Here is a 25,000-nt window from a genome sequence, read left to right as displayed (position 1 = left end):
ATTCTTAAAGACTTTACCAGTGACACACACTTCAGTTGTAATATTAGATGATGTTCAGATTCATATTGACTGTGTGTGTGTGTGTGTGTGTGTGTGTGTGTGTGTGTGTGTGTGTGTGTGTGTGTGTGTCTCAGGTCCTCCTACAGCTGGAGAAGAAGTTATTTCACTACATTAACCAGGACGTTTTCCGGGAAAACAATGGAACGCAGGTTTGTGTCGAGCTCTTGATGACATTTGGGTTTCTTTTATAAAAGCATGAATGTTTGATTGTATGTTCCTGAAAGAGCCGTTTGACTGAGAGTTTAAGATAATTATATGAACACTGGATGTGATGGTAGATACAGATGTTACAGACTTTACAGATGTTACAGACACGTTACAGGCGTGTTACAGGCATTTTACGGACGTTACAGACGTGTTACAGGTGTTACAGGCGTTACAGACGTGCTACAGGCGTTACAGATTTGTTACAGGTGTTACAGACGTTAGATATGTGTTACAAACGTTACAGACGTGTTACAGACGTTACAGATGTGTTAGAGACACTTTACAGATGTCACAGATGTGTTACAGACGTTTTACAGACGTTACAGATGTTACAGGCGTGTTACAGACGTTAGAGACGTGTTTACAGACATTACAGACGTGTTAGAGACACGTTATAGATGTTACAGGCGTTACAGACGGTTTACAGGCATTACAGACGTGTTACAGGCGCGTTACAGACGTTAGAGACGTGGTACAGACATTAAAGACGTGTTACAGGAGTGTTACAGATGTTACAGACGTGTTAGAGACACGTTACAGACGTTACAGGCGTTATAGACGTGTTAGAGACATGTTACAGAAGTTACAGGCGTTACAGACGTGTTAGAGACATGTTACAGATGTTACAGGCGTTACAGACGGTTTACAGACGTTACAGACGTGTTACAGGCGCGTTACAGACGTTAGAGACGTGTTACAGACATTAAAGACGTGTTACAGGAGTGTTACAGACGTTACAGACGTGTTAGAGACACGTTACAGACGTTAGAGACGTGTTTACAGACATTACAGACGTGTTACAGACGTGTTACAGGCGCGTTACAGACATTAGAGATGTGTTACAGACATTACAGGCGCGTTAGAGACGTGTTACAGACTTTAAAGACGTGTTACAGACGTTACAGACGTGTTAGAGACACGTTACAGACGTTAGAGACGTGTTTACAGACATTACAGACGTGTTACAGGCGTGTTACAGACGTTACAGGCGTGTTACAGGCACGTTACAGATGTGATACAGATGTTATGATCTTCCCTCATCAAGAGATCTGACCTCAAAATATGCGCATCTGTGGGATTTAATACACATAATTCAAATAATAATATTGCATTCATTTCCATTTAGCATTTTAAATTAGTGGTTATTTCCTAAAAAAAAAATTAAATGTTGATGTGGGTCTCGGATCGAACTCTAACACAACTAATATTTATTCACTATAACAGTCACGAGCAGAAGAAACAGAAGCATTAAAAACGCTTAGAAACATCTTTACACCTCAGACCTCATTAGGGTTGCTCACACCGAACACACTTATGCATTTTGTTTTTGTAAAGCTTTAATAATAATACTCTAAATCAACAACCTTTGAACTTTCTGTGTGTGTGTGTGTGTATGTATGTGTGAGTGAGTGTGTGTGTGTGGTATGTCTGTGAGTGAGTGAGTGTGTGTGTGTATGAATATCTGTTTTTGTGTGTGTGTGTGTGTGTGCAAGTGTTTATGAATGTGTGTGACTGAGTGTGTGTGTATTTTTGTATGTGTATAAATGTGTATGAGTGTGTGAATATGTGAGTGAGTGAGTGTGTTTGTGTGTATAAATGTGTATGAGTGTGTGAATATGTGAGTGAGTGTGTTTGTGTGTGTTTTTGAGCGTGTGTGTGTATGAATGTGTGTGTATATGAGTACTATGTGTGTATATGAATGTTTCTGTGTTTGTATTTGAATGTGTATGTGAGTGTGTATGTGTATGAGAGTGTGTGTGTGTGTGTGTGTTTATGAGAGTGTGTGTGTGTTTGAGCGTGTGTGTATATGAGTGTGTGTGTGTATGAATGTGTTTGTTTATGAGTGTATGTATGTGTGTGTCTGTGTTTGTATTTTAATGTGTATGTGAGTGTGTGTGTATATGATTGTGTGTGTATATATGAGTGTGTGTGTATGTATGTATGAGTGTGTGTGTGTGTGTATATGAGAGTTTGTGTGTGTGTGTTTATATTAGAGTTTGTGTGTGTGTGTGCGTGTGTTTTATATGAGAGTGTGTGTGTATATGAGAGTGTGTGTGTGTGTATATGAGTGTCTGTGTGTGTGTATGTGTGTGAGAGTGAATGTGTATGTGTGTGTATATGAGAGTGAGAGTGTGTGTGTGTGTGTGTGTGTGTGTGTGTGTGTGTGTGTGTGTGTGTGTGTATGAGAGAGTGTGTGTGTGTGTGTGTGTGTGATGGATGCTCTGATGGCACAGAGAGATAATCTGATGGTCATGCTCTACTTAAACACCATCTTATGATCCTGGAAAACAAACTGGCCTCCAGAACGACGGATGTCCCTGTTCTCCCAGAATCCTTCATCAAACACTAGACTTGTACCGGCTTGACAGAAATTTAATTCGAGGCAGCTCTCGAAAATAATTATTGTATTTTGAAAGGAGTAATCATTGGTCAGGACATGATTGAATACGTCCATGCCTATTGACTTTTGCGATGATTAATAGGTTTGTTTAGTCGATAGAGCCATCGAAATTGTATAATTAATTATCCGTGTGGCTGTCAGGCGCTGAGGATGGAGCGCTCTGATGAGGATTTGGGAAGATTAAATTTCTGCTGGGCCGTTGCGTCGAGGGGCTGCGTGTGTGCGTGCGTGTGTGTGTGTGTGTGTGTGTGTGTGTGTGTGTGTGTGCTGAATGAATGAAGGAAGCCCACTAACTCTCATTGATTTTCCTTCAGTGTCTCTTTATTGAAACTTTATCAGGTGGATCCGAGGGAATCCGGAACGAGTGATGAACTTTTCCGTCTCTCCTCCTCATGCGAACACACACCGCTACATCGCTCAAACTGCAGTTTTTAAGAGTCCGAATAAATAAATAAATAACAGGAGCCTCTCATCCGTCCCGCGCCATATTTCTCCTGTCATCCGCGCAGAAGCCGTAGCATCGCTAATCAAACCGGCACCGCGTGCGTCGAGAATCTCACAGAGACGATCATATCGGGCCAGTTTCAGTGCTTTTATTCACGCTGAAAAACACTGGGTTAAAAATAACCCAATTTGGGCTGTTTTCAACCCCAGGGCTGGGTAAATATAGGACAGAACACATGTTGGGTTAATTTTACCCAGAAAATTGGGTTGTTTATTTAACCCAGCATAATGGGTTGATTTAACTATAGGTTAACTATTCATTTTTACTATAGTACTAGTTTTTTTTTTTTTTTACTTCATACCTGAATTAATGTTTACGGATTAACTTACAACTTAAAAAAAATACTCCACTCAACCACTGGTTTCATGATAATTCAGTGTCTGTGTTTTTATCAGCCTGATTACAGTGATATTGTGATCAAATCATCATCTCTGCTCGTTGTTTCCAAAAACAGGTTTCAGAAATGATAATCTCCACATTCTCTACATTATCATACTGTAGTTTGTAGATTAATCAGTGTTTAAATGCTGGATTTTCTTTCTTTTTAAAGACAGATTCATATTGATTATTGGCCATAACATAACATATTTCAGTGGATGGATAGTCTAAACACTAATCCTGTTTATCTTATGCTCTTTATTAGACCTAAAGAGAAAAATCAAAAGGAAAAAAACGGGAAAAACACTTTATAAGGTTCATTAGTAAACATTATTCAATGTATTAACTAACATGAACTAACAATGAGCAACACATGTGTTACTGTATTTATTAATCTCTGTTAATGTTAGTTAATAATAATCCAGCTCTTCATTGTTTGTTCATGTTAGTTCACAGTGCATTAACTAATGTTAACAAATACAACCTTTGATTTTAATAATGTATCAGTAAATGTTGAAATTAATATTAGCTAAGATTAATAAATGCTGTAGAAGTATTGTTCATTCTTAGTTTGTTAACTAAGGTAGTTAATTAATGTTAACTAATAAACCTTAAAGTGTTACCAAAAATACTAAAGAAGGAAACAAGAGGAATTATAAATCCGGTGCATTGTTGGAAATTTCCTGACATTTGAGCACCAAAATTACTATGAATTAAACAAACATGCTGTAATATTTCATTAGCTTTAACTTTTGAACATTGAGGTATAAAGTTGATCAGGTGTGTGTGTGTGTGTGTGTGTGTGTGTGTGTGAATGTGTGTGTCTGTGTGTGTGTTTGAGTGTGTGTGTGTGAGTGCATGTGTGTGTGTGTGCGCTCATGTCTACTGGTATATACTGAAAATAATGTTTGTCATAAATACAGTGGAAATATGGCTGCTGCAATGAAAGTAAAGTGTGTGGTGTAAAACTCAAATTAAATGACCTCTCACCCGGCTCTTATTGATGGTCTTTAATGGCATCAGCTGTTGTCAGAGCTCTTATTTGACGATACATAAATCAACGCACAATTATGGCAGGATCCGGTGAACTGGACGTCCCACACGAGTCTCTCGCGGTGACTCTGCTTTCGGTCCATCAGCGAGAACTGATTTAAGATGCCGTGTGTTTATTGGACTGAGATCGTGATTTCCAGCCAGACGCTTGGAGGAGTTTTTTTTTTTTATTTATATGTGGTGTTCGGCTGTGAGCTCGAGGATGTTGGTCTCCTTCACAAACACACACACACACACACACTGTCAAGGTCATTGGCGCTGACGGATCGTGAGCTCTAGATACGCTGGAGTGAGACGGGTTTACTGTGACCCACCAGAGCAGCAAATCATTCGGCTTAATTGACCCGCATCAAATGTAGTGTGAAATTTCAGCGTGTGGGTCTCTAGCGGCTCAATGAGTTACTGAACGTTTACAACAACACAACACATCTACACATGCACATCAACAACACATTCATATGCACAAAATCACATTTACATCAACATGCACAATATCACATGCACAACATCATATGCACATCAACGACACATTCATATGCACAATCACATTCACAATATCACATCATCATATGCACATCAACACATGCACAATATCTCATACACAATATCACATGCACAATATCACATGCACAATATCACATACACAATATCACATGCATAATATCACATTTATATCAACACATGCACAACATCACATGCACAATATCACATTTATATAAACACATGCCAATATCACATGCACAATATCACATTTATATCAACACATGCACAACATCACATGCACAATATCACATTTATATAAACACATGCCAATATCACATGCACAATATCACATTTATATAAACACATGCCAATATCACATGCACAATATCACATACACAATATCACATGCATAATATCACATTTATATCAACACATGCACAATATCACATTTATATATAAACACATGCACAATATCACATACACAATATCACATGCACAATATCACATTTATATAAACACATGCCAATATCACATGCACAACATCACATACACAATATCACATGCACAATATCACATACACAACATCACATGCACAATATCACATTTATATCAACACATGCACAACATCACATGCACAATATCACATTTATATCAACACATGCACAACATCACATGCACAATATCACATTTATATAAACACATGCCAATATCACATGCACAATATCACATACACAATATCACATGCATAATATCACATTTATATCAACACATGCACAATATCACATTTATATATAAACACATGCACAATATCACATACACAATATCACATGCACAATATCACATTTATATAAACACATGCACATCACATGCCAATATCACATTTATATAAACACATGCACAATATCACATTTATATATAAACACATGCACAATATCACATACACAATATCACATGCACAATATCACATTTATATAAACACATGCACATCACATGCCAATATCACATTTATATCAACACATGCACAATATCACATTTATATATAAACACATGCACAATATCACATACACAATATCACATGCACAATATCACATTTATATAAACACATGCACATCACATGCACAATATCACATTTATATAAACACATGCACATCACATGCCAATATCACATTTATATAAACACATGCACAATATCACATTCACAATATCACATTTATATCAATACATGCACAATATCACATGCACAATATCACATGCACAATATCACATTTATATAAACACATGCCAATATCACATTTATATCAATACATGCACAATAACACACTTATTTCTTGAATGTGGTTTAAATTATGAAATATCTTAATAAAGTATACCTTGCATCATAGCTGTTGATAACAAAAATGCCTGTGTATCAGTGTGGGTATAACAAAAAATGTATGTGACAATGGAAGTATAACTTGTGTGTTTGTGTGTGTAAAGTGATGAATGTTGTTCATATGCCCTCCTGAACTGCAGGCGCCGCTGAACACCTCACTGCACACCTCACTGCATGCTCAAATAACAACACACACACACACACACACACACACACACACACACACACACACACACACACACACACACACACACACACACACACACACGTTTATCTAAAGAAGAACATGTTAAAGTGAATTATAATAACTTCTGACTGACTCAAAAACCATATGAATTAGTTTGTATCTTTGAGAACATCAGCAAAAGGAGGTTTTGTCACATTAAACTCTCTTCTGGAGGCAGTTTTATGCACAAAATCAAGTGTGTGTGTGTGTGTGTGTGTGTGTGTGTGATTATTTGATCTATAAATAAACTCCCTTTGATGTGTGCAGTGTTTGTGTTTATGTGTGACTTAATTAGTTAGTGCTGATAGTTGTCTGTCACACACACACACACACACACACACACACACATACACACACATACAGTGAAGGTGTCATGTACACCTGTTGATTATTCTTCTCATAATTAATGTGTACACATCCAGGCTAATTATTCTGCAGTGTTTGATTAATGACTTTAGAGTCTCAGTGTCTCAGACAGAGAGGACAGCTGGGAAATGATTGATGAACACACACGGTGCATGACACGGAAGCTGTCATACGTGTGCATGCAACACACACACACACACACACACACACACACACACACACACACACACACACACACACACACACACACACACACACAGACACACAGAGTCGAGATCAAATGCTGCACTTCTCTGGCTTAATCAAATTGTTGTATATATGTGAATGACCTGTGTTGTGATTGGCCCTGTGTGTGTGTGTGTGTGTGTGTGTGTGTGTGTGTGTGTGTGTGTGTGTGTGTGTATTCATCAGGACAGGATGTTGCTGAATACTGAATCAGTGTTGATATGTAAATGTGGGCGGACATATGTTAATGAGTTCATCGTTTTGATGTCAGTGAAAAAGTCCACCACAGTGACCCTCAGTAGTGTGTGTGTGTGTGTGTGTGTGTGTTAAAACACTGTGGTATCAAACTTTCACTCATGTTCTAATTTGTTACTGTTTATTTAAATTTAAGTTATGTTATAATATTTTCTTCTATTATTTTGATGTTTTGTTATTATTCTATGTATTCCAAGCGTTGGCAGTATTGTATTATTTACAGTCATGCCAATAAAGAAATTTTGAATTAATTGGAAAAGATGAAAAGTCTATTGTGTGTATATTATATATTTAACATGACTGTCTTTCTGTTTTTGTGTGTTTGTCTCCAGCTTCTAGAGTTTGACCGAGAGCTGTGTGTGTTTAAGGAGCGTCTTCATGAGCTGGACATCTCGTTTCCTCCGAGGTACGAACACACACTTAACACACGCTTAGCACAAGCTTAGCACAAGCTTAACACACACTTAGCACACGCTTAACACACACTTAGCACAAGCTTAGCACAAGCTTAACACACGCTTAACACATGCTTAACACACACTTAGCACATGCTTAACACACGCTTAGCACAGGATTAGCACATGCTTAACACACGCTTAGCACACGATTAGCACATGCTTAACACATGCTTAATGCACACTTAGCACACGCTTAACGCACACTTAGCACACGCTTAACACACACTTAGCACACGCTTAACACACATTTAGCACACGCTTAACACACGCTTAGCACACGATTAGCACACGCTTAACACACGCTTAACGCACGCTTAACACGCTTAACACACGCTTAGCACATGCTTAAAGCACGTTTAGCACACGCTTAACACACTTAGCACACACTTAGCACATGCTTAACACACGCTTAACACATGCTTAGCACACGCTTAGCCCACGCTTAGCACGCATTTAGGACACGCTTAGCACACGCTTAGCACACACTTAGCACACGCTTAGCACACGCTTAGCACACACATGACCAACACGCCTCCTCATGTCTACATGACCTGACCAGAACACTCACGATGTTACACCGGACTCAGAAATCCACTTTCATGCGCTGATTCTCTCTGATTTGTATAAAATAATAATGGATAACGTTTTTAGATATATGATTTAATTGAATAATATTATTAATAATAATAACATTAATATAATTTAATATGATAAGAAATATATGAAATTAATACATTTTATAATATTAATAATAATAATAATATAATTTTAAAGCATAATAATTATAATAATAATAATTTACAATATTGATGAATATTAATTTATAAAGTTAATAATAATTATTATTATTGTTTTAATTTATAACATTTATAATGTGTTTTATTATAATAAACACTACAATAACAATAATAACAATTTATTAAGTTAATAAATATATTGATTTATAAAGTTGATGATATTAATAATATTCATTATTTTAATGTATAATGTTTAGACATGTCTTTTACTTATAAAGTTTAAAATGATGGTGATGATGATAAAAATATTATTTTATAATTTATCAGATAATTTTATAATTATTTTTATTTTATTTTATAATAAATTATTATAAAATCATTTATTGTTTTAATTGTATAAATATAGTTTTATTAATATATTTAAATAACTATTGTATTTTTAATAATAATATTGTATTATTAATGCTATTATTTATAAAAATAATTATTACATTAACATAATAATAATGATAATAATGATAATACAATTTATTTTAATTTAAGTTGAAAAAATGTAAATGTATAAAAGTATTTAATAATAATGATTGTATTTTAATAATAATACTTATTATCATTACATTAATAGTAATATTTAGTTAATTACAAACCTAAACCTTTCTTCTTCTAAATCTGTTCTTACTCAGGTTGAGTAGTGTGTGCTTTTGTCTCATAAATTCATATCTATATTCATGTTTTTTCACAGTAATGTTAATGCTGACGGAAGCTCTCCTGATTTGTAAAGCATGTATAATCAGATCATCACAGTGTGACCCTTAATATTCTCCAGCCATAGAGGATCTTCCTCAAACAAATGAATTTACAATTAGCCCTTTCAGAGCGGTGTGTGTGTGTGTGTGTGTGTGTGTGTGTGTGTGTGTGTGACGCGAAACTCTGATGTTCAGCGCGGACCAACTAATAATGCTCGACCTTTGACTCAATCAGAGCTGATAATGAAGCGCTGTAATCAAACAATAATTACTTGATGAAGTGCGGCTGCGAGGAGGGTGTGTGTGTGTGTGTGTGTCTGTGAGTTTACTGAAGGGACAGGTGGATTTATGAAGGGTGTGTGTGTTTGTCTGACCACTGGAAGTTCACGTGCTCTTCTCAATATGAAGCCGCTAATGAGTGTGTTAGACGTGATTGGATGCGTGCTGTATCTGTTATAGTCTGAGGTGAATGAATAGAGACGACTGAACTCTCTCACACACACACACACACACACACACACACGCGCGCGCTGTCAGATACGCCTCTCAGTGATCAAGAAGCAGCGATTGTTCTTTGTCATACAGAAACACGCCTCGCCATCTGTGTACTTATATAAGAGGCCGTCGAGGTCACACACACTTATACACTCACACACGCATGCGCGCACACACACACACACACACACACACATACACTCACACACTCTCTCTCTCACACACACACACACACACACACACACACACACACACACACACTCACACACTCACTCACTCACTCACTCCCTCTCTCACACACACACACTCACACACACACTCTTACACTCACTCACTCTCTCACACACACACACACACACACACACACTCTCTTACACTTACACACACACACACACACACACACACTCACTCACTCACACGCACACACACATACACACACACACACGCACACACACACACACACACACACTCACACACTCTCTCACACGCACACACACACACACACACTCTCTCTCTCTCACACTCACTCACTCTCTCTCTCACACACACACACACACACACACACACACACACACACACAGGATCTTCACTGCATCTTCATCACAGATCTGTTCTTTTGCTTATTTTTTGCACACCCTTTACGTTCAGTCACATTTACAGCTGCATGTGTGTGTGTGTGTGTGTGTGTGTGTGTGTGTGTGCATGACCATGGTATCAGATACTAATGCATTTACATGATGTTCATTTTATCCAAGCTTCACATGTGATCCGCTCATGAACCCGTGACCGGTCGAGCTCGTCCATAAATGACTTGATTCCGTGACAGATTTAATAAATGATAATAAATGATTCATTTGTGCTATAACTAGTAGTAAAGAGGAAGAGAGGATCGGTTCACATGCCACTTGAATTTCATAATAAAATTTACATATTTCGTCAGTTTTGTCAATTCATCAAATTTATGAAAACTCGTATTTCTGTGGAAACTGATACATTTTCTCATGATTCTTTGATGAATAGAAAGTTCAAAAGAGCAGCATTTATTTGAGTCTTTTGTAACATTATAAATATCTTTCACTATTGAAGTCACTTTTGATCCATTTAACGCAGCCTTGATGAATAAAAGTATTAATTTCTTTTAAAAAATTATGAAATTTATGAAAACAGTTCATATTTTTTACTGAAACTCTGATACATTTTATTTGACATGATTCTTTGATGAATAGAAAGTTCAGAAGAACAGCATTTATTTGAATCTTTTGTAACATTATAAATATCTTTAAAGTCATTTTGATGTCCTTGATGAATAAAAGTATTAATTTCTTTAAAAAAAAAGCACTTTTAAAATGGTAGTAAATACCAAAATACGCTACAGAACCTGTGCGTCATTAATAAACACCGCGGTACTCGACGACTCCTGTGTGTGTTGAGCATGTTTGTTGTGTTTCGGCACGTGTTTTAATCTCGTCGCTGATGCTCCGTGTGTGTGAGAGAATGTTGTAAAGCAGAAGAAAGGCGCTGAGGATCTGTGTGTGTGTGTGTGTGTGTGTGTGTGTGTGTGAGTGACCCTTTACACGTCCAGCGCTCACACACCGATGTGTGGAATTTGACCGTGTCCCGCCAGCTCCTGGCGCTGGAGTCGAGCCGACTGAGGCCATCAGTGAGACACACACACACACACACAATCATAAACACATCAATAACAAAACCCTGGTTATGCAGACGCGCTCTATTATAGTGTGGAGATCTAGTTACACACACACATCACACACACATCGGAGGATCGCGAATCATACACATGAAGAACAGTTAAAGTAGTGTTAATGTTTCTAGTTATTCTCAGTGTAATCTTTAGAAAACGATTGGTAACACTTTACATTAAGCTTTATTAGTTAACATGAACTAATAATGAACAATATTTCTTCAGCATTTATTAATCTTAGTTAATATTAATTTCAGCATTTACTAATACGTCATTGAAATCAAAGGTTGTATTTGTTAACATTAGTTAATGCACTGTGAGCTAACATGAACAAACAATGAACAGCTGGATTATTATTAACTAACATTAACAGAGATTAATAAATACTGTAACACGTGTTGCTCATTGTTCATGTTAGTTAATACATTATATAATGTTAAATAATGAACCTTATTGTAAAGTGTTTCCACAACTTCTCTCAGTCTGAGATGTTTACATGCAGCAAATGTCCCTTTAACTCGTTTGGGAATCGGGATTTGTCTTAAACTCAATACTAATGGAAATATTAATAAATTCAGATTAATATCATGCAAACATGCAAATGACAAATGCAACATCCTTTGATTAACTGAGCTAATTAATTAGTATTATTATTATTAACTAATATCAACAAATCTATAAAAAAAGATTTGTGTTTGTTTAACTCTTATCCAGTAATTTATGAATGCCTGGAAAAGTCATGATACTTTGAAGGTGAAATTATAATAAAATTATGGAATATTAATATGGTAGTCATTCAGTACACTGCTATATACAGGTTTGGGTTTAATAAGATTTGTAAGAAGTCTCTTCTTCTCATCAAAGCTGCATTTATCTGATCAAAAATACAATAAAAACAGTAAATATTATTGTAATGTAAATCATCAGTTTTCTATGTGAATATACAGTAAAGTGTAATTTATTCCTGTGATCAACAGCATCATTACTCCAGTCTTCAGTGTCACATGATCCTTCAGAAATCACTCTAATATGAGGATTTGATGATCAAGAAACATTTGATGTGTTGAAAGCAGTTATTTACATTTTTATTACAGGATTCTTTGATGAACAGAAAGTTCAAAAGAACAGCTTTTATCTGAAAGAGAATCTTTTGTAACATTATAAAAGTCACTTTCGATCAATTTAATGTGTCCTATTAATTTCTTTTGAATGCTATTGTATTCCAAAATAAAAATAAATAAATAAATAGTGTTTTAAACACCCTCAGAACTCATTAATGCACACGATTATATTCATCTTCAGAGTAAATGAGGAAGATGTTCAGTGACTGATGGGATGCAGAGCTTTATGATTTTACTGTAAGACTCGCTCCGTAAAATCAATGCAGAAATTGAGTCGCAATATTCCCAGGATGAGGAGAGAGTGCGGTTTGTTTCACTAACCGGGTTACAGTGATCGTGTGTGTGTGTGTGTGTGTGTGTGTGTGTGTGTGGAGTCTAGACGGCTGAGGTTGTTCTGGCCGGCGGGTCGTGAGATGTGTGTGTGTGTGTGTGTGAAGGGTCGGAGGTCATGTACAGTTATTCTTCACCGTTTGGTGAGGATGTCGAGACTCGGCTTCGGGCGTCTCTTTACCGCGGTACTTTCTGGAGTGGATGTGTGTGTGTGTTGTTTACTTTCACTCCGATGAAACTCGTGTGCTTATTAATAAAGGATTAATTTGCGTTGTGTTGATTTGCGCGACGGGCCTGTGTCTGCTGTGTGGAGGATGGCATTATTATCCAGACGTTAGTTCCGGTCCGCAGAGCTGATTGAACACGAGCGCTGGTATTCTCTCTGATTGGTCCTTTGCCTCCGCGTGTTTTCTGCAGAAATGCACACAAATATCTGCCGTATTGTGTCTGAAATGTCATTTACTCAGAGATCCACACAGTTATAAACATGGGGGAAAGTACCGTATATATTATCTCTGTAAAAGTTCTATATGTTTTATATTAATATTTAAATGTATTGGAATTCCTATAGTAAATATACTTTTTGAATAATAATAAAAAATCTCATCAGCTAGAAATTCACCCAAAAATGTGTTTAAAAAAGCACATTTTTATAATAAAATTTAAATCTATTCCAAATATTGTTACCTGATATTTAAATGCCAGTGCATGCAGCAATAAAAAAAAAAAAAAAAAAATTATATTAATATTTAAATTTATTCCAAATATTGTTACCATATGTTTAAATGCTAATCCATACAGAAATGTAAAAAAAGTATATTCAAATTTAAATCTGTTATGAATATTGTTACTTGAGAGTTAAATGCCAGTGCCTCCTGAAATATGTCTAATATTACTCCATTCTAGAGCAGGATTATAGTGAGTGTAACTGTGTGTTGTGAAGCTCGTTGTGAGTGTCTCTGATGTCATTTACAGATCGACTGCATGATTGTGTGTGTGTGTGTGTGTGTGTGTGTGTATGATTGTGTGTGTGTTCATGAAACTGACGTCGTGATCCAGTGTTTCTGATGAACAAAACACTCGTTCACTGTGAAGTGACTTTAAGAGTCTGAGGCCGTTTAGTGCTGAAGTGACACTTAAACACACACTCATCTGTGTTTCTGAGAGGGAGTGTGTGTGGGTGTGTGTGTGTCTGTGTGTGTTTGTGAGTGAGTGAGTAAGTGAGTGTGTGTGTCTGTCTGTGAGTGACTGAGTGTGTGAGTGAGTCAGTGTGTGTCTCTGTATGTGTGTATATATGTGTGTGTGTGTGTGTGTGTGTGTGTCTCTGTGTGAGTGTGTGTGTGTGTGTGTGTGTGTCTCTGTGTGAGTGTGTGTGTGTGTGTGTGTGTGTGTATGAGTGAGTGCGTGAGTGTGTGTGTATATATGTGTGTGTATATATATGTGTGTGTGTGCGTATATATATGTGTGTGCGTGCGTGTAATATATGTGTGTGTGTGTGTATATATATATGTGTGTGTGTGTGCGTATATATATATGTGTGTGCGTGTGTGTATATATGTGTGTGTGTATATATATGTGTGTGTGCGTGTGTGTAATATGTGTGTGTGTGTGTGTATATATATATATGTGTGTGTGCGTGTGTGTAATATATGTGTGTGTGTGTGTGTGTGTGTATATATGTGTGTGTGTGCGTGTGTGTATATATATATGTGTGTGTGTGCGTGTGTGTATATATATATATATATATATGTGTGTGTGTGTGTGTGTGTGTCATCGCTTCATCAGGATGAATGATGAACACTGTGTCTTTTCATGGTTAAATGAGGATTGTTCCACACGAGCTGATCACTGTGAGTCAGAGGTGAGAGAGACTGTAATCAGAGTCTGAGATCGTTAGACGTGATCATGATCTCGTTTACTCTGTAATCTGATGTCAACACAATCAAAAATCATAAAGAGACTTGATTATAGATCATTATTTGAGGAAATTGCCCTTTTCCTGTTGCACAACACACACACACCCCTTTGCAACTCTACATTTGATTGACAGCTCCAGTTCTGTCCAATCCCATGATCCTGTGCTGTAATAGTCATGTGACCTCTGCCCTGTCATTAATAGTGTGTGTGTTATCAGTGTTTCCTTCAGTGTGTGTTCTCAGTTTATACGCCCTCATTAACACAGGCGTCTCAATGAATCAGTGTTTGCTTTGTCACTTATTTGTCATTGTGTAGAACAAGATAACAGGTCACATGACCCACACATCCGCTTAAAGGCACAGTTCACTGAAAATGATCATTGTGTCGTCATTTACTCGCCCTGAAGATCTGCTCGACAGAGTAAATGATGATTCTTTACCGTCTGAACAGAAGCTCTTGTAAGAGTGTTAGCGGCTAGCGTTAGCGGAATGGTTAACTGTTCACTCACTGTAACACACAGCTCTTGTAAGAGTGTTAGCGGCTAGCGTTAGCGGAATGGTTAACTGTTCACTCACTGTAACACACACAGCTCTTGTAAGAGTGTTAGCGGCTAGCGTTAGCGGAATGGTTAACTGTTCACTCACTGTAACACAGCTCTTGTAAGAGTGTTAGCGGCTAGCGTTAGCGGAATGGTTAACTGTTCACTCACTGTAACACAGCTCTTGTAAGAGTGTTAGCGGCTAGCGTTAGCGGAATGGTTAACTGTTCACTCACTGTAACACAGCTCTTGTAAGTGTGTTAGCGGCTAGCGTTAGCGGAATGGTTAACTGTTCACTCACTGTAACACAGCTCTTGTAAGAGTGTTAGTGGCTAGCGTTAGCGGAATGGTTAACTGTTCACTCACTGTAACACACACAGCTCTTGTAAGAGTGTTAGCGGCTAGCGTTAGCGGAATGGTTAACTGTTCACTCACTGTAACACACAGCTCTTGTAAGAGTGTTAGCGGCTAGCGTTAGCGGAATGGTTAACTGTTCACTCACTGTAACACAGCTCTTGTAAGAGTGTTAGCGGCTAGCGTTAGCGGAATGGTTAACTGTCCACTCACTGTAACACACACAGCTCTTGTAAGAGTGTTAGCGACTAGCGTTAGCGGAATGGTTAACTGTTCACTCACTGTAACACACACAGCTCTTGTAAGAGTGTTAGCGGCTAGCGTTAGCGGAATGGTTAACTGTTCACTCACTGTAACACACACAGCTCTTGTAAGAGTGTTAGCGGCTAGCGTTAGCGGAATGGTTAACTGTTCACTCACTGTAACACACACAGCTCTTGTAAGAGTGTTAGCGGCTAGCGTTAGTGGAATGGTTAACTGTTCACTCACTGTAACACACACAGCTCTTGTAAGAGTGTTAGCGGCTAGCGTTAGCGGAATGGTTAACTGTCCACTCACTGTAACACACACAGCTCTTGTAAGAGTGTTAGCGGCTAGCGTTAGTGGAATGGTTAACTGTTCACTCACTGTAACACACACAGCTCTTGTAAGAGTGTTAGTGGCTAGCGTTAGCGGAATGGTTAACTGTTCACTCACTGTAACACAGCTCTTGTAAGAGTGTTAGTGGCTAGCGTTAGCGGAATGGTTAACTGTTCACTCACTGTAACACACACAGCTCTTGTAAGAGTGTTAGCGGCTAGCGTTAGTGGAATGGTTAACTGTTCACTCACTGTAACACAGCTCTTGTAAGAGTGTTAGTGGCTAGCGTTAGCGGAATGGTTAACTGTTCACTCACTGTAACACAGCTCTTGTAAGAGTGTTAGTGGCTAGCGTTAGCGGAATGGTTAACTGTTCACTCACTGTAACACACACAGCTCTTGTAAGAGTGTTAGCGGCTAGCGTTAGCGGAATGGTTAACTGTTCACTCACTGTAACACACAGCTCTTGTAAGAGTGTTAGCGGCTAGCGTTAGCGGAATGGTTAACTGTTCACTCACTGTAACACAGCTCTTGTAAGAGTGTTAGCGGCTAGCGTTAGCGGAATGGTTAACTGTCCACTCACTGTAACACACACAGCTCTTGTAAGAGTGTTAGCGGCTAGCGTTAGCGGAATGGTTAACTGTTCACTCACTGTAACACAGCTCTTGTAAGAGTGTTAGTGGCTAGCGTTAGCGGAATGGTTAACTGTTCACTCACTGTAACACAGCTCTTGTAAGAGTGTTAGTGGCTAGCGTTAGCGGAATGGTTAACTGTTCACTCACTGTAACACACACAGCTCTTGTAAGAGTGTTAGCGGCTAGCGTTAGCGGAATGGTTAACTGTTCACTCACTGTAACACACAGCTCTTGTAAGAGTGTTAGCGGCTAGCGTTAGCGGAATGGTTAACTGTTCACTCACTGTAACACAGCTCTTGTAAGAGTGTTAGCGGCTAGCGTTAGCGGAATGGTTAACTGTCCACTCACTGTAACACACACAGCTCTTGTAAGAGTGTTAGCGGCTAGCGTTAGCGGAATGGTTAACTGTTCACTCACTGTAACACACACAGCTCTTGTAAGAGTGTTAGCGGCTAGCGTTAGCGGAATGGTTAACTGTTCACTCACTGTAACACACACAGCTCTTGTAAGAGTGTTAGCGGCTAGCGTTAGTGGAATGGTTAACTGTTCACTCACTGTAACACACACAGCTCTTGTAAGAGTGTTAGCGGCTAGCGTTAGCGGAATGGTTAACTGTCCACTCACTGTAACACACACAGCTCTTGTAAGAGTGTTAGCGGCTAGCGTTAGCGGAATGGTTAACTGTTCACTCACTGTAACACACAGCTCTTGTAAGAGTGTTAGCGGCTAGCGTTAGCGGAATGGTTAACTGTTCACTCACTGTAACACAGCTCTTGTAAGAGTGTTAGCGGCTAGCGTTAGCGGAATGGTTAACTGTTCACTCACTGTAACACACACAGCTCTTGTAAGAGTGTTAGCGGCTAGCGTTAGCAGAATGGTTAACTGTTCACTCACTGTAACACACAGCTCTTGTAAGAGTGTTAGCGGCTAGCGTTAGCGGAATGGTTAACTGTTCACTCACAGTGTTAGCGGCTAGCGTTAGCGGAATGGTTAACTGTTCACTCACTGTAACACAGCTCTTGTAAGAGTGTTAGTGGCTAGCGTTAGCAGAATGGTTAACTGTTCACTCACTGTAACACACAGCTCTTGTAAGAGTGTTAGCGGCTAGCGTTAGCGGAATGGTTAACTGTTCACTCACTGTAACACACAGCTCTTGTAAGAGTGTTAGCGGCTAGCGTTAGCGGAATGGTTAACTGTCCACTCACTGTAACACACACAGCTCTTGTAAGAGTGTTAGCGGCTAGCGTTAGCGGAATGGTTAACTGTTCACTCACTGTAACACACAGCTCTTGTAAGAGTGTTAGCGACTAGCGTTAGCGGAATGGTTAACTGTTCACTCACTGTAACACGCACAGCTCTTGTAAGAGTGTTAGCGGCTAGCGTTAGCGGAATGGTTAACTGTTCACTCACTGTAACACACAGCTCTTGTAAGAGTGTTAGCGACTAGCGTTAGCGGAATGGTTAACTGTTCACTCACTGTAACACACACAGCTCTTGTAAGTGTGTTAGCGGCTAGCGTTAGCGGAATGGTTAACTGTTCACTCACTGTAACACACAGCTCTTGTAAGTGTGTTAGCGGCTAGCGTTAGCGGAATGGTTAACTGTTCACTCACTGTAACACACACAGCTCTTGTAAGAGTGTTAGCGACTAGCGTTAGCGGAATGGTTAACTGTTCACTCACTGTAACACGCACAGCTCTTGTAAGAGTGTTAGCGGCTAGCGTTAGCGGAATGGTTAACTGTTCACTCACTGTAACACACAGCTCTTGTAAGTGTGTTAGCGGCTAGCGTTAGCGGAATGGTTAACTGTTCACTCACTGTAACACACAGCTCTTGTAAGAGTGTTAGCGGCTAGCGTTAGCGGAATGGTTAACCGTTCACTCACTGTAACACACACAGCTCTTGTAAGTGTGTTAGCGGCTAGCGTTAGCGGAATGGTTAACTGTTCACTCACTGTAACACACAGCTCTTGTAAGAGTGTTAGCGGCTAGCGTTAGCGGAATGGTTAACCGTTCACTCACTGTAACACACACAGCTCTTGTAAGTGTGTTAGCGGCTAGCGTTAGCGGAATGGTTAACCGTTCACTCACTGTAACACACACAGCTCTTGTAAGTGTGTTAGCGGCTAGCGTTAGCGGAATGGTTAACTGTTCACTCACTGTAACACACAGCTCTTGTAAGAGTGTTAGCGGCTAGTGTTAGCGGAATGGTTAACTGTCCACTCACTGTAACACACACAGCTCTTGTAAGTGTGTTAGCGGCTAGCGTTAGTGGAATGGTTAACTGTTCACTCACTGTAACACACACAGCTCTTGTAAGAGTGTTAGCGGCTAGCGTTAGCGGAATGGTTAACTGTTCACTCACTGTAACACACACAGCTCTTGTAAGAGTGTTAGCGGCTAGCGTTAGCGGAATGGTTAACTGTTCACTCACTGTAACACACAGCTCTTGTAAGAGTGTTAGCGGCTAGCGTTAGCGGAATGGTTAACTGTTCACTCACTGTAACACACACAGCTCTTGTAAGTGTGTTAGCGGCTAGCGTTAGTGGAATGGTTAACTGTTCACTCACTGTAACACACACAGCTCTTGTAAGAGTGTTAGCGGCTAGCGTTAGCGGAATGGTTAACTGTTCACTCACTGTAACACACACAGCTCTTGTAAGAGTGTTAGCGGCTAGCGTTAGCGGAATGGTTAACTGTTCACTCACTGTAACACACACAGCTCTTGTAAGAGTGTTAGCGGCTAGCGTTAGCGGAATGGTTAACTGTTCACTCACTGTAACACACACAGCTCTTGTAAGAGTGTTAGCGGCTAGCGTTAGCGGAATGGTTAACTGTTCACTCACTGTAACACACAGCTCTTGTAAGAGTGTTAGCGGCTAGCGTTAGCGGAATGGTTAACTGTTCACTCACTGTAACACACACAGCTCTTGTAAGTGTGTTAGCGGCTAGCGTTAGTGGAATGGTTAACTGTTCACTCACTGTAACACACACAGCTCTTGTAAGAGTGTTAGCGGCTAGCGTTAGCGGAATGGTTAACTGTTCACTCACTGTAACACACACAGCTCTTGTAAGAGTGTTAGCGGCTAGCGTTAGCGGAATGTTTAACTGTTCACTCACTGTAACACACACAGCTCTTGTAAGTGTGTTAGCGGCTAGCGTTAGCGGAATGGTTAACTGTTCACTCACTGTAACACACAGCTCTTGTAAGAGTGTTAGCGGCTAGCGTTAGCGGAATGGTTAACTGTTCACTCACTGTAACACACACAGCTCTTGTAAGAGTGTTAGCGGCTAGCGTTAGTGGAATGGTTAACTGTTCACTCACTGTAACACACAGCTCTTGTAAGAGTGTTAGCGGCTAGCGTTAGCGGAATGGTTAACTGTTCACTCACTGTAACACACACAGCTCTTGTAAGAGTGTTAGCGGCTAGCGTTAGCGGAATGGTTAACTGTTCACTCACTGTAACACACACAGCTCTTGTAAGAGTGTTAGCGGCTAGCGTTAGCGGAATGGTTAACTGTTCACTCACTGTAACACACACAGGTGGGCGATTGTTGAGTTTATCAGCGCGGCCCCATTAATTAGGGTAATTAGTCTTGGCACGAGTGTGATAGTGTCTGACGGGCTCCGGTTCACACACACACACACACACACACACACACACACACACACACCCGGCGGCAGCGTTTGCTCTGCCTGATAATGGCTAATCGACAGCATTAATCACCCTGAGGCTCCACCGCGCTGTTTACTGTTGAGTTAGAGTGTGTGTGTGTGTGTGTGTGTGTGTGTGTGTGTGTGTGTGTGTGTGTGTGTGTGTGTGTGTGTGTGTGTGTGTGTGTGTGTGTGTAAGAGAGAGAGCTAGTTTATACACTTCCATTCAAAAGTTTTGGCTAAGTAAGATAAATATAACAAAATACTTTCTTGATCAAGGACTCATTAAATTGATCAAAAGTGACAGTAAAGACATTTATTATGGTACAAAAGATTCTGTTTAAAATAAATGCTGTTCTTTTGAACTTTCTATTCATCAAAGAATCCTGAAAAATAAAATGTATCACAGTTTCCACAAAAATATGAACATTGATAATAATCATAAATGTGTCTTGATCATCAAATCATCATATTAGAGTGATTTCTGAAGGATCATGTGACACTGAAGACTGGAGTAATGATGCTGTTGATCACAGGAATAAATTAAACTTTACTGTATATTCACATAGAAAACATATATTTTAAATGGTAAAAATATCTCACAATTTTACAGTATTCTTGATCAAACAAATGCATCTTTGCTCTGATGTCACACACACCATCAAGCCTCACAGTCCCAGATCAGTTTCAAAGCTCAATCCGATCCAGATCCGTTTAATCCGGCTGAAGGATCACATGATAAACTTCCTCTCGGGATTGTCCGGGATTGTTTGGGATTGTTTGGGCCACCCTGAAGAAATCTTCAGTCTTTAAAGAGCTCCTCCCGCCCCTTAATTCCCACACTCTGCATCTCTATCCCTCATTATCCTTCTCTATCCTCCACTATCATTCACTCTCTCCCTCTTTCATCCGCGCACTCATCTCTCGTTAGCATACCAAAACTGCCCTTCATTTCCACATGCTTAAAGTGCCATCAATGCTAATTGCGCTCAGGCGTTCCGCAAAGGCCCCTCGCCGGGTCTTGTTTGGCCACTCGGTCGGGGGCCTGTGTGTTGGGATAACTGGGATAACTGGTTCCCCTCCCTCTTTGACCCCTGACCTTTGGGTTACCACGGTGACGGTCAGTTTGGGCTGATGCTGATGGTGTTGTTTGACCACTAAAGCAGCGGATCGGGAACCGTGTGATGATCCGCTTTCATGCTCAATTGACCAAAGCAAGCCGAGAACACATGCGCTTCTGCTCTGAACTCTCACCGATCGAGCGCTGAGCTCCACCAGGGCACAATTAATTGCATTTTGCATAAAGAAAGTCAAGTGTTATATTATTTAAAGCATATTTAAAACACAATTGAGAGTTTTTGCTTTACTGAAATTATTTTATACTGTTATTTATTATTTGAATTATTGAACACATGCACTTCTCTGCTCTAAACACCTCAGCGTCAACCAGAGTAGAATTAATTGCATTTTGCATTATTTTCAAGTATTTTCAACTATTATTAGCTTGTCGTAATGCAAAACCATTGCATAATGAGGAGAAAATGCTGCTTATTTTAAGTGCATTTTAAAACTATTGAAAAAAAAATACATCATGTTCTGATTTTATAGTATAGTTTATTATTTTCACAATATCAGTGTTTTTGCAAAGAAAAATCTCATATTTTGAAAAAAAAAAAAATTATATATAAAATTGTTTAAATATTATACTGTTTAAAGCATGTTTAAAACACCATTGAACGTTTTTCTTTTACTGAAATTATTTTATGCTGTTATTTATTATTTATATTATTTTAAAGTAAAGTAGTTTCTGCAAAAGAATCTCATAATGAGAAGAAATAAATATAATATTTAAATAACATAATATATTTTTTTAAGTACATTTGAAAACAATTGAAAATATACATCACAGTAGAACTGATTGTATAGTATAATTCATTATTTGCGAAATATCTCAGTATTTTTGCAAACAAATCTCATATTTTGAAGAAAATAATAACATATTTATAAATTATATTATTTAAAACAGAATTGGAAGTATACATTACAGTTGTTTCTCATAATTAATAATATTTAAATATAGTATTTAATTTAAAGTGCATTTAAAACAACAGAAATTGTCCATTACACTAGTTTTTGCTAAAAGAAATCTCATATTTTCAAGAAAATAATATAACATTTAAATATCATATTATTTAAAGCACGTTTAAAACACAATGGAAAATTAACATCGCTGTAGTTTTTGTTGCACTGAATTGTGTTATTTAAAAAATATATATATCACAGTATTTTTGCACTGTAATATTGTAATATTTGAATAATATATTATTTAAATGACATTATTTAAAGAACATTTAAAAACACGATTGAAAGTCACAATCACAATAGTTTTTGTTGTACTGAATTAATGCTGTAATTAATTATTTAAATCTGAAGTGCATTTTAAGACACATATTTTGCTGATTGCAAAAAACTAAATGTGGCGTTGCATTTGCAGGGAAACGTGTTTAATTGTTATAAAAGTAACACCATAAATCACCACCGATGTGCGATATGAGGATGTTTCTGGTGCTGGTGTTTCTTCACACTGATTCTGATGTGATGCAGGACCGCCATCATTAACACCGTAACTCTGGATCTGTGTGTGTGTGTCCGCAGTTACCCGTACAGCGAGGACTCGAGTCAGGGGAAGCAGTACATGAACACTCGGTGTCCCTCCTGGTGTGACCGAATCCTCATGTCCTCCTCGGCCAAAGACCTGATCCTGAAGGTGAGACTCCAAACACTGTGAAAACCTCCATTCCTTCCGCCAGATCCTCAAACATCTTCATTTCTGTCTTTCATCTGGTCAGATTGTTCGTTAATCTGATGCAAAAGATGCCATGCATTGAGAAATCATACTTAACTTGATTGCACTATTAAAAACACTACGTTTCAGAACAAAATCAGCTTTTAATTAAACTAAACTGTCAAAATGACTCGTTTTCTTGATCTGCGTGATGAATCTGTTGTTTAAAGCATGTTTAAAACAGTTGAATGTATATCACAGTAGTTTTTGATGCATTGCATTTATTTTATGCTAATTAATAAATGTCTGGATTAGATGATTTTGGGTTAATTACACTTTGCAAAATTGCAATTATGCGCTCAACACATTAAAATGGACATTTGACGGAGTGCACGTAAATATAAAACTGTAATGCACATATTCTGTGAATCATAATCACGGTTCCACATAAGTTATGCTTATTTCATATGCAAATAGCAGTGGGCGTTTACAAGTCTTAAAGGAGACTTGTTGCATCTTGTTAAAATCAGGGTGGAAATAGACTTGTATTTCTACATTATGACAGTTTTTGATGTGGAAATCTAACTAGCATGATTGCGCCTCAGCAAACATTATAAAAATATAAAATTGCAATGCAAGACCGCTTATATAATCATATAGATCTTCAGATCTGAGATGAAACCAGATGTGTGTGTCAGAGCTGAGTTTCATGATCTTATGAAATTCATATTTTGTCCGTTCCTCTCGAGAGACGGTAGAAGTGCATAAGAAACGATACGAGCGGGTGCATAATAACCAGTAGGAATAATAAGAATAAACAATAATACACAATACAATAAGTGGCAATATGGACATTATGAATAATAAGAAACAATATGCAGTAAGAACAATAAATATAAGGATGTAGTGCAGGTTATGATAAAGTATGGAAGCTTGTTTCCGCCACAGAATAAAATATAAAATATAAAATTTAAGATATAAAGTCAGAATTGCGAGAAATAAAGTCAGAATTGCGTGTTATAAAGTCAGAATTGCAAGATATAAAGTAAGAATTGCGAGATATAAAGTCAGAATTATGAGATATAAAGTAAGAATTGCGAGATATAAAGTCAGAATTATGAGATATAAAGTCAGAATTGCGAGATATAAAGTCAGAATTGCGAGATATAAAGTCAGAATTGTGAGATATAAAGTCAGAATTGCAAGATATAAAGTCAGAATTGCGAGATATAAAGACTGAATTGCGAGAGATAAAGTCAGAATTGTGAGATATAAAGTCAGAATTGTGAGATATAAAGTCAGAATTGAGAGATATAAAGTCAGAATTGAGAGATATAAAGTCAGAATTGCTTGATATAAAGTCAGAATTGCGAGATATAAAGACTGAATTGCGAGATATAAAGTCAGAATTGTGAGATA

General features: G+C 38.3%; 1 protein-coding gene across 1 annotated transcript in view; it reads left to right on the top strand.

The window, feature by feature from the left end:
• inpp5a (inositol polyphosphate-5-phosphatase A) overlaps positions 1 to 25,000 on the top strand; it is a 184,154-nt gene that overhangs the window by 153,513 nt on the left and 5,641 nt on the right. Inside the window, exons 11-13 of the mRNA XM_079854836.1 lie at positions 135 to 209; positions 7,864 to 7,937; positions 23,452 to 23,563. Coding sequence (XP_079710962.1) covers positions 135 to 209; positions 7,864 to 7,937; positions 23,452 to 23,563 — 261 coding nt within the window. The remainder of the gene's footprint in view (positions 1 to 134; positions 210 to 7,863; positions 7,938 to 23,451; positions 23,564 to 25,000) is intronic.

Source organism: Squalius cephalus (genome assembly GCF_949319135.1).
Source record: "Squalius cephalus genome assembly, chromosome: 21".
NCBI lineage: Eukaryota > Metazoa > Chordata > Actinopteri > Cypriniformes > Leuciscidae > Squalius > Squalius cephalus.
This window is presented reverse-complemented; position numbering and strand designations above follow the sequence as displayed.